Source organism: Gorilla gorilla, chromosome 7 (assembly GCF_029281585.2).
Source record: "Gorilla gorilla gorilla isolate KB3781 chromosome 7, NHGRI_mGorGor1-v2.1_pri, whole genome shotgun sequence".
Classification (NCBI taxonomy): Eukaryota; Metazoa; Chordata; class Mammalia; order Primates; family Hominidae; genus Gorilla; species Gorilla gorilla.
In genome coordinates, this window is record NC_073231.2 from 33368368 (window position 1) to 33380817 (window position 12450).

Consider the following 12450-nt stretch of genomic DNA (forward strand, 5'->3'; position numbering starts at 1 on the left):
TTAGAGGTGGCAAGCCTGAGCTATAAAGTTAACAGGCCCCTCTGTGCCGCCTACCTCTCCTCAGCCCACTGTCTTAAGCGTTGCTGAGCGCTGGGCGAGTGGAAAGAAAACCTGTCCATGCTCCGGCAGTTCTGCTTCTCAGGAGACAGCCTTCTCCGGAGCTGCTCCAATTCGTGCTCATACATAAGCCTCTGGCGCTCCAGTGCAGATCGTTTTTCTTCTTCATGCTGTTGTTCTAGGCTGTTTAATATGGACTGCATCGGATCTAAACACATTTTTAAAAAAGATACATGATCGAGAGTTACAACATAATAAACTTCAAATGTTGTTCTATATGGTAATGTTGTCTGTCATCTTAACTATACCACCTAATACTTTAAAGACAATTTGGCATAAACTTAGCTTTCCTGACTTTCAATCACTCATGTTGTTATATATTCTCAGACATATCCTCAACCATCTTCCCTGCAGAAAAAGCAGGTCTATTATATGTTCTACACATAACCTAAGACATGGCGAATCCTCCAGAAATACAATCATAAGCCAATGACAGGCAAGTTTCTAAAGCAGAGAGATTTGACCAGGCACAGTGGCTCACACCTGTAATCCCAGCATTTTGGGAGGCCTAGGTGGGCGGATCACCTGAGGTCAGGAGTTTGAGACCAGCCTGGCCAACATGGCAAAACCTTGTCTCTATTGCAAATACAAAAGTGAGCCAGGCATGGTGGTGTGCACGCCTGTCATCCCAGCTACTCAGGAGGCTGAGGCAGGAGAATCGAATCACTTGAACCCGGGAGGCAGAGGTTGCAGGGAGCCGAGATCGTGCCACTGCACTCTAGCTTGGGCGACAGAGCGAGACTCTCTCACAAAAAATTAAAATAAAATAAACAAGAGAGATTCTATCCAACAGATCAAAGTGATCTGACTGCATATTAAGGCAGAACATTTTGATAAATATAAATTAAAGCCAAAGACACAAAATACAGAGAATAGCAACATAAAGATTTTCCTTTTTGTTAACATTTGAAAGTCCCCAATCATAAACATTTTTAACACTCTACCATTTTTTTTTTTTTTAAAGAGAGAACGTCTTGCTATGTTGCCCAGGCTAAAGAGCAGTGGTTATTCACGGGCAGTCTCAGCTCACTGCAGCCTGGAACTCCTGGGCTCAAGCGATCTCCCCACCTCAGCCTCTACCAACCGGAACCGATTCTCAAGTGCACGCCCAACTTGCTCACCATTGCTGCCCAGGGCCTTCATGGTGACCTCCATCTGTGCGTATTCGTAATTAAAGTTAATTTCACTGGACACCTCGCTGGAGGAGTCTCCGTCTACATCCAGCTGCTCAGAACTATTCTCGTTCTTCATGGAGGGATCCTGGTCCTCATCCTCTCGTTCTGCTTTCTTTTTCTTTTTAGGCAAATTGAGTCTTGGTGGGAAAAAGAGTATTATTTTCTGAAGTTAAGATAGGCACTTATTCATGTCATTCATTAAGTACTGGCATCTGTTAGAAGCCAAGTGGATACCATGTAAGTACAAGGCAATTACTGTACTCAGGAAGTTGATAATCTTGTCGTAGAAATAAGACACTCATGTGCCAGCAAAAACTTACAACAGAAAGTATGACACTAGGCCACACGCCTGTGACAAGCTCAGAGTGAAAGGAAAGCTGAGGACGCTTTCAGAGCAAGATGATAAAGGAAGGTGCGACAGGAGGAAATCATTTGAACTGAGTCTTCACGGATAAGGAGAAAGCAGGATAGAGGGAACAGTGTGGGAAAAGATGTGAAAATGGAAATGTTCATATTCCCTGGAGAAATGAGTAAAACAACGGGATATTCAAAATTTGTATAGCACACTAGAGCTAAAGCTGGAAAGATCAGCTTAATCCAAACGATGAGGGTTTTGAACACAAAACAAAGCAGTTTACACGTCATTTAATTTAGGAAGGAAAAAAATGCTCCATGCTCTTTGTGCCCATCTACCCTTTTCTCAGTAACCAAAATATCACTGGCCCATGGCAAAGGATCTCTGTTAGCTACAGAAAAGTCAGTATGACATCTGGAGCACACCGACCAGTGACAATAACAAGAGACCAGGATGTTAACTTTTTACAATATCCAGCCTGCCTGCCTTGTCAACACAACATCAATTTTGTTTGGGAAACCACATGTACAGCCCCAGGTGAGACACAGTCTTTCTCAGCCCCCTTTGCAGCTAAGAGGCAAATTCTAGCAAAGGAGACAGAAGGAGAAGATTGCTGGGGACTCTGGGAAGACTTCTCTGTTTTTTTGGATGAACAGGACAGTCAGGGCTAGTGCAGCTATGGTTCTCCTTTTTCTTCCTGTACCTGAATGCTGCTTTGACGGCAGTGCAGCATGGCCAACTTCAGGCCACAGAGAGATGCCAAGACAGTGACCAGACTTTAGCCATGACTTTTTTTTGAGAGGCTTAGCCAACACTAACAACCATGTTCCTTTAGATTTCTGGTTCTGTCAGGGGAATAAATGATCTGTCTAACCCATTACAGTAAAATTTGCCATGACTTAGAGCTGAAAAGAATTCCTAAAAGAACCTTATTTTACAGATAAGGAAACTAAAACCACGACTACATTTCCGTGAAAAAATAAATAAATAAAAAGATAAACATGTCAGAAAAACATTAATAAATTCTTACACCACACGGCAAAAGAATCATCTTCCAGTGGGAAATAAAAGGGAAAAACTATGTAGGTAAACTCAGTATTTTTCCAGAGTATATTGTTTATATGTCCCTAGGGTTCAGACCATACACAGTGAATGAACACACACACACATATATAATACACATGCAGCAAATATATACGTACACACACAATAACATAATTGTTGTAGAGAAGGGTTTACTTTTTAACATGTATTTTCTATTTCAGAGCACAATCTTCAACAATCTCTTTAAGGGACATGAACAACATCATACCTGAAGAAATGGTTGTTTCCCCATAATATCCTGTCCCCATGGTGTAGCTGTATTGGACTGGAGACAGATGACCCATTTACAAATGTTCTGTAAGGAGAAGAGATCAAACGTGAATGATGAGTACAGTATCATGTCTTCTGCTTTAATTTCCCAATAACATAGAGATATAGTTACTAGGGAAAACAATAATTCCCCCAAACACAACCTGTTCTTGGTGAATTTTAATATTTGCATTTACTCCTTTGCTGATTCACCTAAAATGTTTATGGTACAAAGCACAGGCACATCTCATTTTACTGCACTTTGCTTTATTGTGCTTTGCAGATATCACATTTTTTACAAACTGAAGGTTTGTAGCTATCCTATGTTAAGCAAGGCTACGGGAGATACTTTTCAAACAGCACGTGCTCACTTCACATCTGTCATGGAGGTCTGTGATAAGGGACCTTTGACCTCACCTCTCTAATTGTTTTTGGAACATCGTGAACTGCACCCATGTAAAATGGTAAATTTAGTAAATGTAGTATGGGTTTTGACTCTCTCCCTCTCCTCGGGTCTCTTTATTCCCCGAGACACAACCATATTGAAATTAGGCTAATTAATAACTACAATAACCTCTAACTGTTTAAGTAAAAGAAAGAGTCACACATCTCTCAAAAGGTGGAAATAATTAAGCTCAGTGAGGAATCACAACGAAAACCAAGACAGGACGAAAAGCCAGGCCTCCTGTACCAACAGTTGGCCAAGCTGTGAGTGCACATGAAAAGCTCTTGAAGGAAATTAAAGGTGCTTCTCCAGCGACTACATGAATGATAAGGCTGAACAGTCTTCCTGCTGATATGGAGAAAGTTCAGTGGTCTGGATGGAAAATCAGCCCAGCCACAATATTCCCTCAACCAAACCCTAATCCAGAGCAAGGTCCTAACTCTCTTTAATTCTATGAACTGAGAGAAGTGAGGAAGCAACAGAAGAAAAGTTGGAAGCTAGCAGAGGTCGGTTCATGAGGTTTAAGGAAAGAAGCCACCTCTGTAACATAAAAGTGCAAGGTGAAGCAGCAAGTGCTGATGGAGAAGCTGCAGCAAGATCGCTGATGAGATTTTCGATGTAGATGAAATAGACTTCTACTGGAAGAAGATGTCATCTCGAACTTTCTTAGCTAGAGAAGAGAAGTCAATGCCTGGCTTCAAAGCTTCAATGGCAGGCTGATTCTCTTAGGGGCTAATGTAGCTGGTGACTTTTAAGTTGATGCCAATGCTTATTGACCATTCTGAAAATCCTAGGGCCCTTAAGAATTATGCTAAATCAGCTCTGCCTGTGCTCTGTAAATGGAACAAAGCCTGGATGACAGTACGTCTGTTTACATCACAGTTTGCTGAATATTTTAAGCCCACTGTTGATACCTAATGCTCAGAAGATTCCTTTCAAAATATTACTGCTCATTGATAATGCACCTGATCACCCAAGAGCTCTGATGGAGATGTACAAGGATATGAATGCTGTTTTCATGCCTGATAACACAACATCCACTATGCAGCCCATGGATCAAGAATTTTCACTTTCAAGTCTTATCATTTAAAAAATACATTTCATAAGGCTATAGCTGCTATACACAGTGATTCTTCTAATGGATCTTGGCAAAGTAAGTTAAAAACCTTCTGGAAAGGATTCGCCATTCTAAGATGCCATTAAGAACATTTGTTATTCAGAGGAGGAAGTAAAAATATCAACATTAACAAGGAATTTGGAAGGAGTCCAATCATCATGGATGCCTTCGGGGGGTTCAAGACTTTAGGGGAGGAAGTAACTGCAGGTGTGGTGGAAATAGCAAGAGAGATAGAATAAGAAGTGGGGACTGAAGACGTGGCTGAAATGCTGTGACCTCAAGACAAAACATTAGTGGGTAAGTTGATTCTTATGAATAAGCAAAGAAAGTGGTTTCTTGAGATGGAATCTACTCCTGGTGAAGATGCTGTGAACATTGCTGAAATGACAACAGAGGGTTTAGAATATTCCAGAAACTTAGTTGATAAAGCAGTGTCAGGGTTGAAGAAAACTGATTCCAATTTTGAAAAGCTCTACCATGGGTAAAATGCTACCAAACAGCAATCCATGCTACAGAGAAATCGTTCTTGAAAGAAAAAGTCAATCAATGTGGCAAATTTCACTGTTGTCATATTTTAAGAAATTGCCACAGCCATCCCAGCCTTCAGCAAAACTACCACCTTGATCAGTGAGCAGCCACCAACATGGAGGCAAGACCTTCCTGCAGCAGAAAGGCTACCCCCTGCTGAAGGCTCCAATGATTTTTTAGCAACAAAGTTTTAATTAAAAAAAAATTTTTTTGAGACACAGTCTTGCTCTCTGTCGCCCAGGCTGGGGTGTAGTGGTGTAATCTCAGTTCACTGAAACCTCTGCCTCCCAGGTTCAGGCGATGCTCCTGCCTCAACCTCTCGAGTAGCTGGGATTATTGGCTACTAGAGACAGGGTCTTGCCATGTTGGTCAGGATAGTCATGAACTCCTGACCTCAAGTAATCCGCCCACCTCAGCCTCTCAAAGTGCTGGGATTACAGGCGTGAGCCACCGCACCTAGCCGCAAAGTATTTTTAAGTTAAGGAATGTATATTAAGATATAATGCTATTGCACAATTAGTAGACTATAGTATAAACCTAACTTATATATGCACTGGGGAATCAAAAATTTGTGTGACTTGCTTTACTATGATATTTGCTTCATTGTGGAAGTCCGAACCTGCAAAGTCTCCAACGTACGCCTGTATAATAGATTATTATCCCCCATTTTTCAAAGTTCCAAGTGCTATGTAGTTACTTAAGATGCTTATGGTATGAAGTATTAGAGATCAATAAATAACCTCCATTTTTAAAAGTTCTAAATTTGTTCCACAGTATATTAAGGAGTAAAGAGGGAACCATTACAGCCAATAATGAAAAGATGGTAGCAATATACAACAAAAACAAATATGTCCAATCTACGTGAATGAAAATAACCAAACAACCAGACTCTACAAACATCTCCTGATATCAGTAATGAGAAATGAGACCATATTAAAGTCTTCTGTAACTTCCCATAGCAAGGAAAATGATCACATCCTATCAATATAAGGAAAATTTACCAGTTCCACTGTGCTGCTTATCGTGAAAATGGCATTCAACAGAAGTGGTGGGTAGAATACCACTAAGGGAAGAATTTGGAAGGGCGGGAAATAATTAGAGTATGCACAGCATGGTAACACTGATATTCCTGGGACACCAGTGTCATCATGCCCCTCTCCTGCTGAAGGACTCGTTTATTAAGATACAGGATATCAAGTACAATTTTTTTAACTTTACATTAAAGGCTCTTCCTCCCACAAGGAAGGCCTCTTAACTCCTGCCAAAAAAAAAAACAAAAACAAGAAAAGGCTTATTTTCTGTACACTACACATGATCAACTCTTCCTCCAAATCCAGGCTTCTATCAGTCCTACAACCTGGAGAAAGGTTCCCATTCCTCTCATCCTCCTACTCTTACTCTGTAATCCAAGCCCAGCTGGGTTTCTACTTCCTCTGTAAGAGATGCCAATCACCCTAACCTACAGTATTTTAGTTTCTTTAAACTCTGTAAAGCTATGGAGCATTTACCTGGTGATATAGTATTCGTGATTTATGTGTATGCATACATGCAAAATTTTATTTCCTATCTAGATTTCATTCATGATGCAGGTTTTTACACACTAAAAGTAACTGGATCTTGGCGAGGCACAGTAGTTTATGCCTGTAATCCAGCACTTTGTGAGGTCAAGGAGGGAGGATCATTTGAGCCCAGAAGTTTAAGGCCAATCTGGGCAACATATCAAAACCCTGTATCTACAAAACTAAGTTTTTAAAAGATTAGGTGGGTGTGGTGACATGCACCTGTAGTCCCAGCTACTCAGGAGGACGAGCTGGGAGGATCATTTGAGCTCAGAACTTGGAGGCTGCAGTGAGCTATGATTGCACCACTGCACTACAGCCTGGGTGACAGAATAAGGCCCTGTCAAGAAGAGGGAAGGAAAGGAGGGAAGGGATCGGGAGAAGGGAAGGGGAGGGGAGGAAGTGAGGCACAGGGAAGAGGGCAGAGGGGAAGAGGGGAGGGGAGGCAGGGAGCCGGTGTGAGAAAGAAACTGTTGTAAGATTTTGGCTCTGGGTGGATGACTTCAGACAGAATTTAAGAACGCAGGGGTTCCACATATGCTGGGTACTGTCAGAAAGTGGGAGTAATCGTATGAATGGGTATTTCACAAAATCGTATCCATGGGTTCAGGCTAGAACAGAATAACGCTGCAACTGGTGAAGAAGTAGCAGTCACTCATACTGGTTCAGAGAAGGGTATTCTTTGGGTGGCACAGTGACCATGTTTTCATTTGCACTTAAACGAAACGATGACGTGGCCTGCTCTGTCTTATTGCATCCCGGTCTTGGAGAACCCTTGCCTGAGGCTGGGGTTCTGTGTGATTATTTATGGCCTCATTAGAGAACAGCACAACACAGCTGTGAGGGCCACACCAGCTTCTGCTCCTGTTTTCTCACTTGATCCTTCCCCAGAGCTTGATAGTCTCAATACTTGAAGACTTTATGGATAAAATCAGTGATATTAATGATTTTTTGACATCATAAAATGAAACAAATTAGCATTTGAAAGGTCAACATAATTCAGTTAACCACTGTCTCTAACAGTTACAGACTGTTATACTTCCAACTCTGTAAAGGGGATAACAGCTCTATAGCTGAAGGAAACAAAGTGACAAACGTGCCATTCATAAAATTTGGAGCCCCTTCATTCCTCGATGGTGTATTAAGTTCCTGTGTACTAGTCTCATATTATGCGCCAGGAATGGAGAATCAAAAAAAGAAAGGCCCTTGTCCTCAAGCAGCTCATGGTCTAATGGGGTAATAAGGGTTCACAGCCCACGGGCAGACACACTAAGAAGCACTGCCACAACAGGGCGATGGTCCGATACCTCTTAAGGGCACTGCATTCAGACCAAACAGTGACTCCCCACAGGAAAACATGGCAGCACTTAACCCTGCAGACCCAACAGGAGTTAGCAGGTCAAAGGATAGGTAGGTGCTGAGGAGGAGGAGATAAACTGGGGGGTTATAAGGGGTTTTCTATCACAAACAGAGGAAAGCCTTCTAGGGCTGTGGTGAGTGAACCAGGAGGCAGCTCGTGGTGTTGGCAGGGGCTCTGATCAAGATTTGATGAGGGCCTAAATACGTAAGGCCATGGCAGTGGGTATAGAGAGGAAGGAATGGGTGTGAGAGGCATTAAAGCTAAATGTAAGGGGCCCGCCCAACCAACTGGATTACTTAATGTGGTCAACTTAAAAGCAACAAAGGCCACTGTTGCCACTAGAGTACTTTCTTCCTCTGAAAAACTCTTGTGATATGAACACTAATTCAAGTATGTTACCTGGTGTTCTTCTGAGGAGTCAGCATAACCTGGCCTTCTGACGTGATGTCTATAATACAGTGTTCAGGAAGAATTCCCATGCCGCACAGTTGGATATCTTGGGAATTTGCTGACCCTATCAATGTATGTTCCTAAGAAAAAACCAAATTCACTGATTAATACTGTATTCTTACATATACGCAATTGAAATCATTTACACTGAGCCCTCTTATATTGTCCTATTACCTTTGCGAAAATTTTTTTTTATTTTATTTTTGAGACAGAGTCTTGCTCTATCCCCCATGCTGGAAGGCAACGGTGCAATCTCAGCTCACTGCAACCTCCACCTCCCAGGTTCAAGCGATTCTCCTGCCTCAGCCTCCCGAGTAGCTGGGATGGTGGCATGCACCACCATGTCCAGCTCATTTTTTTGTATTTTTAGTACAGACAGGGTTTCACCATGTTGGCAAGGCTGGTCTCAAACTCCTGACCTCAAGTGATCCACCTGTCTTGGCCTCCCAAAGTGCTGGGATTACAGGCGTGAGTCACCATGCCTGGCCTAAAAGATTTTTTAAAAGCAAATGAAGCCAGGCATGGTTGAAACAAAAACAGGAAGGGAGCGAGATTTGGCCTGTGAAAAGCAGTTGGTTGACCCTGACCTAGACTAACTCACCTACTCCCAGGTTTTAAATGCCATCTACAAATAAACTACATCTCTGTCACCACCCTAGAGCTACATACTTTAGTTCCATTTTTTTCCCCACCTCCACAACCACTATCGCAGTCTTAGTCACTTATTTTTTATTTATTTATTTATTTTTGAGACAGGGTCTTTTTCTGTCACCCAGGCTGGAGTGCAGAGACACTATCCATGCTCACTAAACCTCACCTTCTTGGGCTCAAGCAATCTTCCTGTCTCGGCCTCTGAGTAGCTGAGATCACAGGCAGGCACCACCTTGACCAACTAATTTTTTTTTTTTAATTTTTTGTAGAGACAGTGTCTCACTGTGTTGCTCAGGTTGATCTCAAACTCCTGGGCTCAAGCAATCCTTCCACTTCACCCTCCTGAAGTACTGGGATTACATGTGTGAGCGACTGTGCCCAGCCTCAGCCACTATTATTTTCTGCCTACTCTGCCTACTTGACACAACTTGGATGTCTGAAGATATATCAAAGGGAACAAGCGCCAAAGCTAAACTCTTGTTCCCATCTCTCCTAACCCAACAGAAGTCTATTTCCTTCTCCAATAATAATGGATGGCACTACCATCACCAGTCAGTCAACTGAAAAGCTTAGATATAATTCTTGAGTCCTCTTTCTTTCTCTTACAAGCCCATACCCACCCCATGTCAATCAGGGAAAACCTTACAGATTTTTCCTCCAAGGTCTATCAAGAATAAGCTTGTTTTCCCCACCTCCATGACCACATCCTAGATTCAGCCTCCAGGATCTCTTGCCTGTGGATACAGGAGCTTCCTACTGTGTCTCCATTGCATGCCACTCCCTTCCACTCCTGCCACAACAGCTGGTCACACCATCCCCTATTTAAAACCTTCTAAGAGTGGGCATGGTAGCTTACACCTGTAATCCCAGCAATTTGGGAAGCCAAGGCAGGAGAAACACTTGAACCTAGGAGATCAAGACCAGCCCGGGCAACACAGTGAGACCTCGTCTCTACTAAAAAAAAAAAAAAAAAAAAAATTGTGGCCAGGTGCAGTGGCTCATACCTGTGATCCCAGCATTTTGGGAGGCTGGGGTGGGTGGATCACTCAAAGTCAGGAGTTCAAGACCAGCCTGGCCAACATGGTGAAACCTTGTCTCTACTAAGAATATAAAAAAATTAGCCAGGCGTGGTGGCGCATGCCTATAATCATAGCTACTCGGGAGGCTGAGGCAGGAGAGTGGCTTGAACCTGGGAGGTGGAGGTTGCAGTGAGCTGAGATCGTGCCACTGCACTCCAGCCTGGGCGAAAGAGCAAGACTCCATCTCAATAAATAAATAAATAAATAAATAAATAAATAAATAAATAAATATAAAAATGAGGCAGGAAGATTACTTGAGCCCAGGAGATTGAGGCTGCAATAAGCCATAATCGTACTACTGCACTCTCACCTGGGTGACAGAATGAGACCCTGCCTCAAAAAAAAAAAAAAAAAAAAAGTAAGAATAAAACCTTCTAGTGGCTTCTCTTTGAACTTCCAATAAAGCCCAAATTCTTACCTGGGCTTACAAAGCATTCTACAACCTGTCCCTGCCTGTCTCTGACCCTCACGCTCACCATCTTCCCCTCACAGAGCATGTGCCAGCTACATTGGCCTCCCATCTGTTCTTTGAGCACACTGAGCCTATTTCCATCCTACTGCCTTTTACTAGCTGTTTCCTCTGTCTGAAATGTTCTTCCCCTGATCCTGACATGGGTCATTTCTTATCATTTCTATCTCAGCTTTTAAAGTCACATCCTCAGAGAGGTGCTTCCTGAGCTCACAATTGGAAAAAGCCACTGTCATCCTGCCCTATTTTAACTCCTTCCATGACACTGACTGACTGTGGGTTTACTGTCCATCTTGTATTCCAAGCACTTAACAAAGGCCTGGCATATGTAGGCATTAAAAAAATATAAAAATAAATGCACAATCATTTCCTTTTGTGTGCCCAGGTAATAAAAATAAGATAAAGTTAAGCAGGGATAGCATCTCAGTCTCTTTATTGATAGATGGGTATAATGATTCTGAAGTATGCTACTATAAAGAATTCCAGGATAAATAAAGGGGGTGGTATATTCTAGAAGACTAAGAGAACTGTACAGCTGGAACTAGAAAGAACTTTGGAGATGTTTTAATCCAATGCCTTCACTTACACATGGAGTGGCTGAAGTCATCCAGAGACGTGAAGTCATCTGCCCAGCATCTAAATTGACTTTTGAATTGGAAGGCAAAGTAATAAATAATGCTCAGCCTCCAAATTCCACCATAAAACTGTTCTTGGACTGAGATCATCCTTTTGAATGTGCTTTGTCTTGAAGATATGCTTGCTGTGGGGTTAGCTTGGGCAATCAAGAAATCAACACTGCCTCAGACTCGGCCAAACAGGGCTGGCCACACAGCCTGAAACACAACCCAAACACCTCCACACAAGATGACCAGAGACATTTGATGACTCTCCAAACATCTTTAAACAGCATCTTTGTTTACGTTTTTAGTCAAGGAGCAGATATGAATCAGAGTTTTTTCTTGATGTGTGTGTTTGTGTGTACCAATTTGAACTACAGTACAATGGAAAGAAAAAGAATGTCTGGTTCTGAGAAAACGACAGAATATTTAGGTCCTATTCTAACATCGCATCTCGTCCCACACAGCTCGTTAGCTTTACTTTCCCGGTCACATTCATATGAATACCCCCAGCTGACTTCCTAACTCAGAATGCTACCAGCACTGTTCAGAAGCAAAGTAAGTAATGTGACAATACATTTTTTTTTTTGAAACAGTCTTGCTCTGTTGCCCAGGCTGGGGTGCAGTGGCATGATCTCAGCTCACTGCAACCTCCACCTCTTAGGTTCAAGCGATTGGCCTGCCTCAACCTCTCAAGTAGCTGGGACTACAGGCATGTACCACCACCCCGGCTAATTTTTATATATTTAGTAGAGACGGAGTTTCATCATGTTGGCCAGGCTGGTCTTGAACTCCTGACCTCAAGTGATCTGCCCGCCTCAGCCTCCCAAAGTGCTGGGATTACAGGTGTGAGCCACCACGCCCAGCCAATAATATATCATTTTTTAATAGGCAAGGATAATATGTGTATAAGAAACCATACAGGTATCAAACAAAAAAGTGGAATGTGGGATCTTTTCTATTTGTATAGTGCTTCTGTTTACGAAGTGCTTCTGTATCTCCAACCCTCACAGGAACCTGGCAAAGTAGCCAGAGACCTTCCCTCCATTTACAAAGGAATTAGACTAGAGGGGGCAAAGGGCTTGGCCGTAGACTAGAGAGACAGGTCACTCCCTCCTACCCCAGCTTTGCCGCCACTGAACCACAACACTTGAGACATGCACACATGAAGGTAT

The 12450-nt window shown here is 42.5% G+C and overlaps 1 protein-coding gene across 6 annotated transcripts in view; it reads right to left on the reverse strand.

Annotated features, from left to right (window-relative positions):
* The window catches only part of KIF13B (kinesin family member 13B), a 225690-nt gene that overhangs the window by 78382 nt on the left and 134858 nt on the right, over nucleotides 1-12450 (reverse strand). For all 6 annotated transcript variants that reach the window (XM_055348316.2, XM_004046843.5, XM_055348315.2 and 3 more), the window contains 4 exons: nucleotides 8409-8539; nucleotides 2960-3046; nucleotides 1239-1429; nucleotides 55-265 (listed from right to left, as the gene is read on the reverse strand). In XM_055348316.2, coding sequence (XP_055204291.2) covers nucleotides 55-265; nucleotides 1239-1429; nucleotides 2960-3046; nucleotides 8409-8539 — 620 coding nt within the window. The remainder of the gene's footprint in view (nucleotides 1-54; nucleotides 266-1238; nucleotides 1430-2959; nucleotides 3047-8408; nucleotides 8540-12450) is intronic.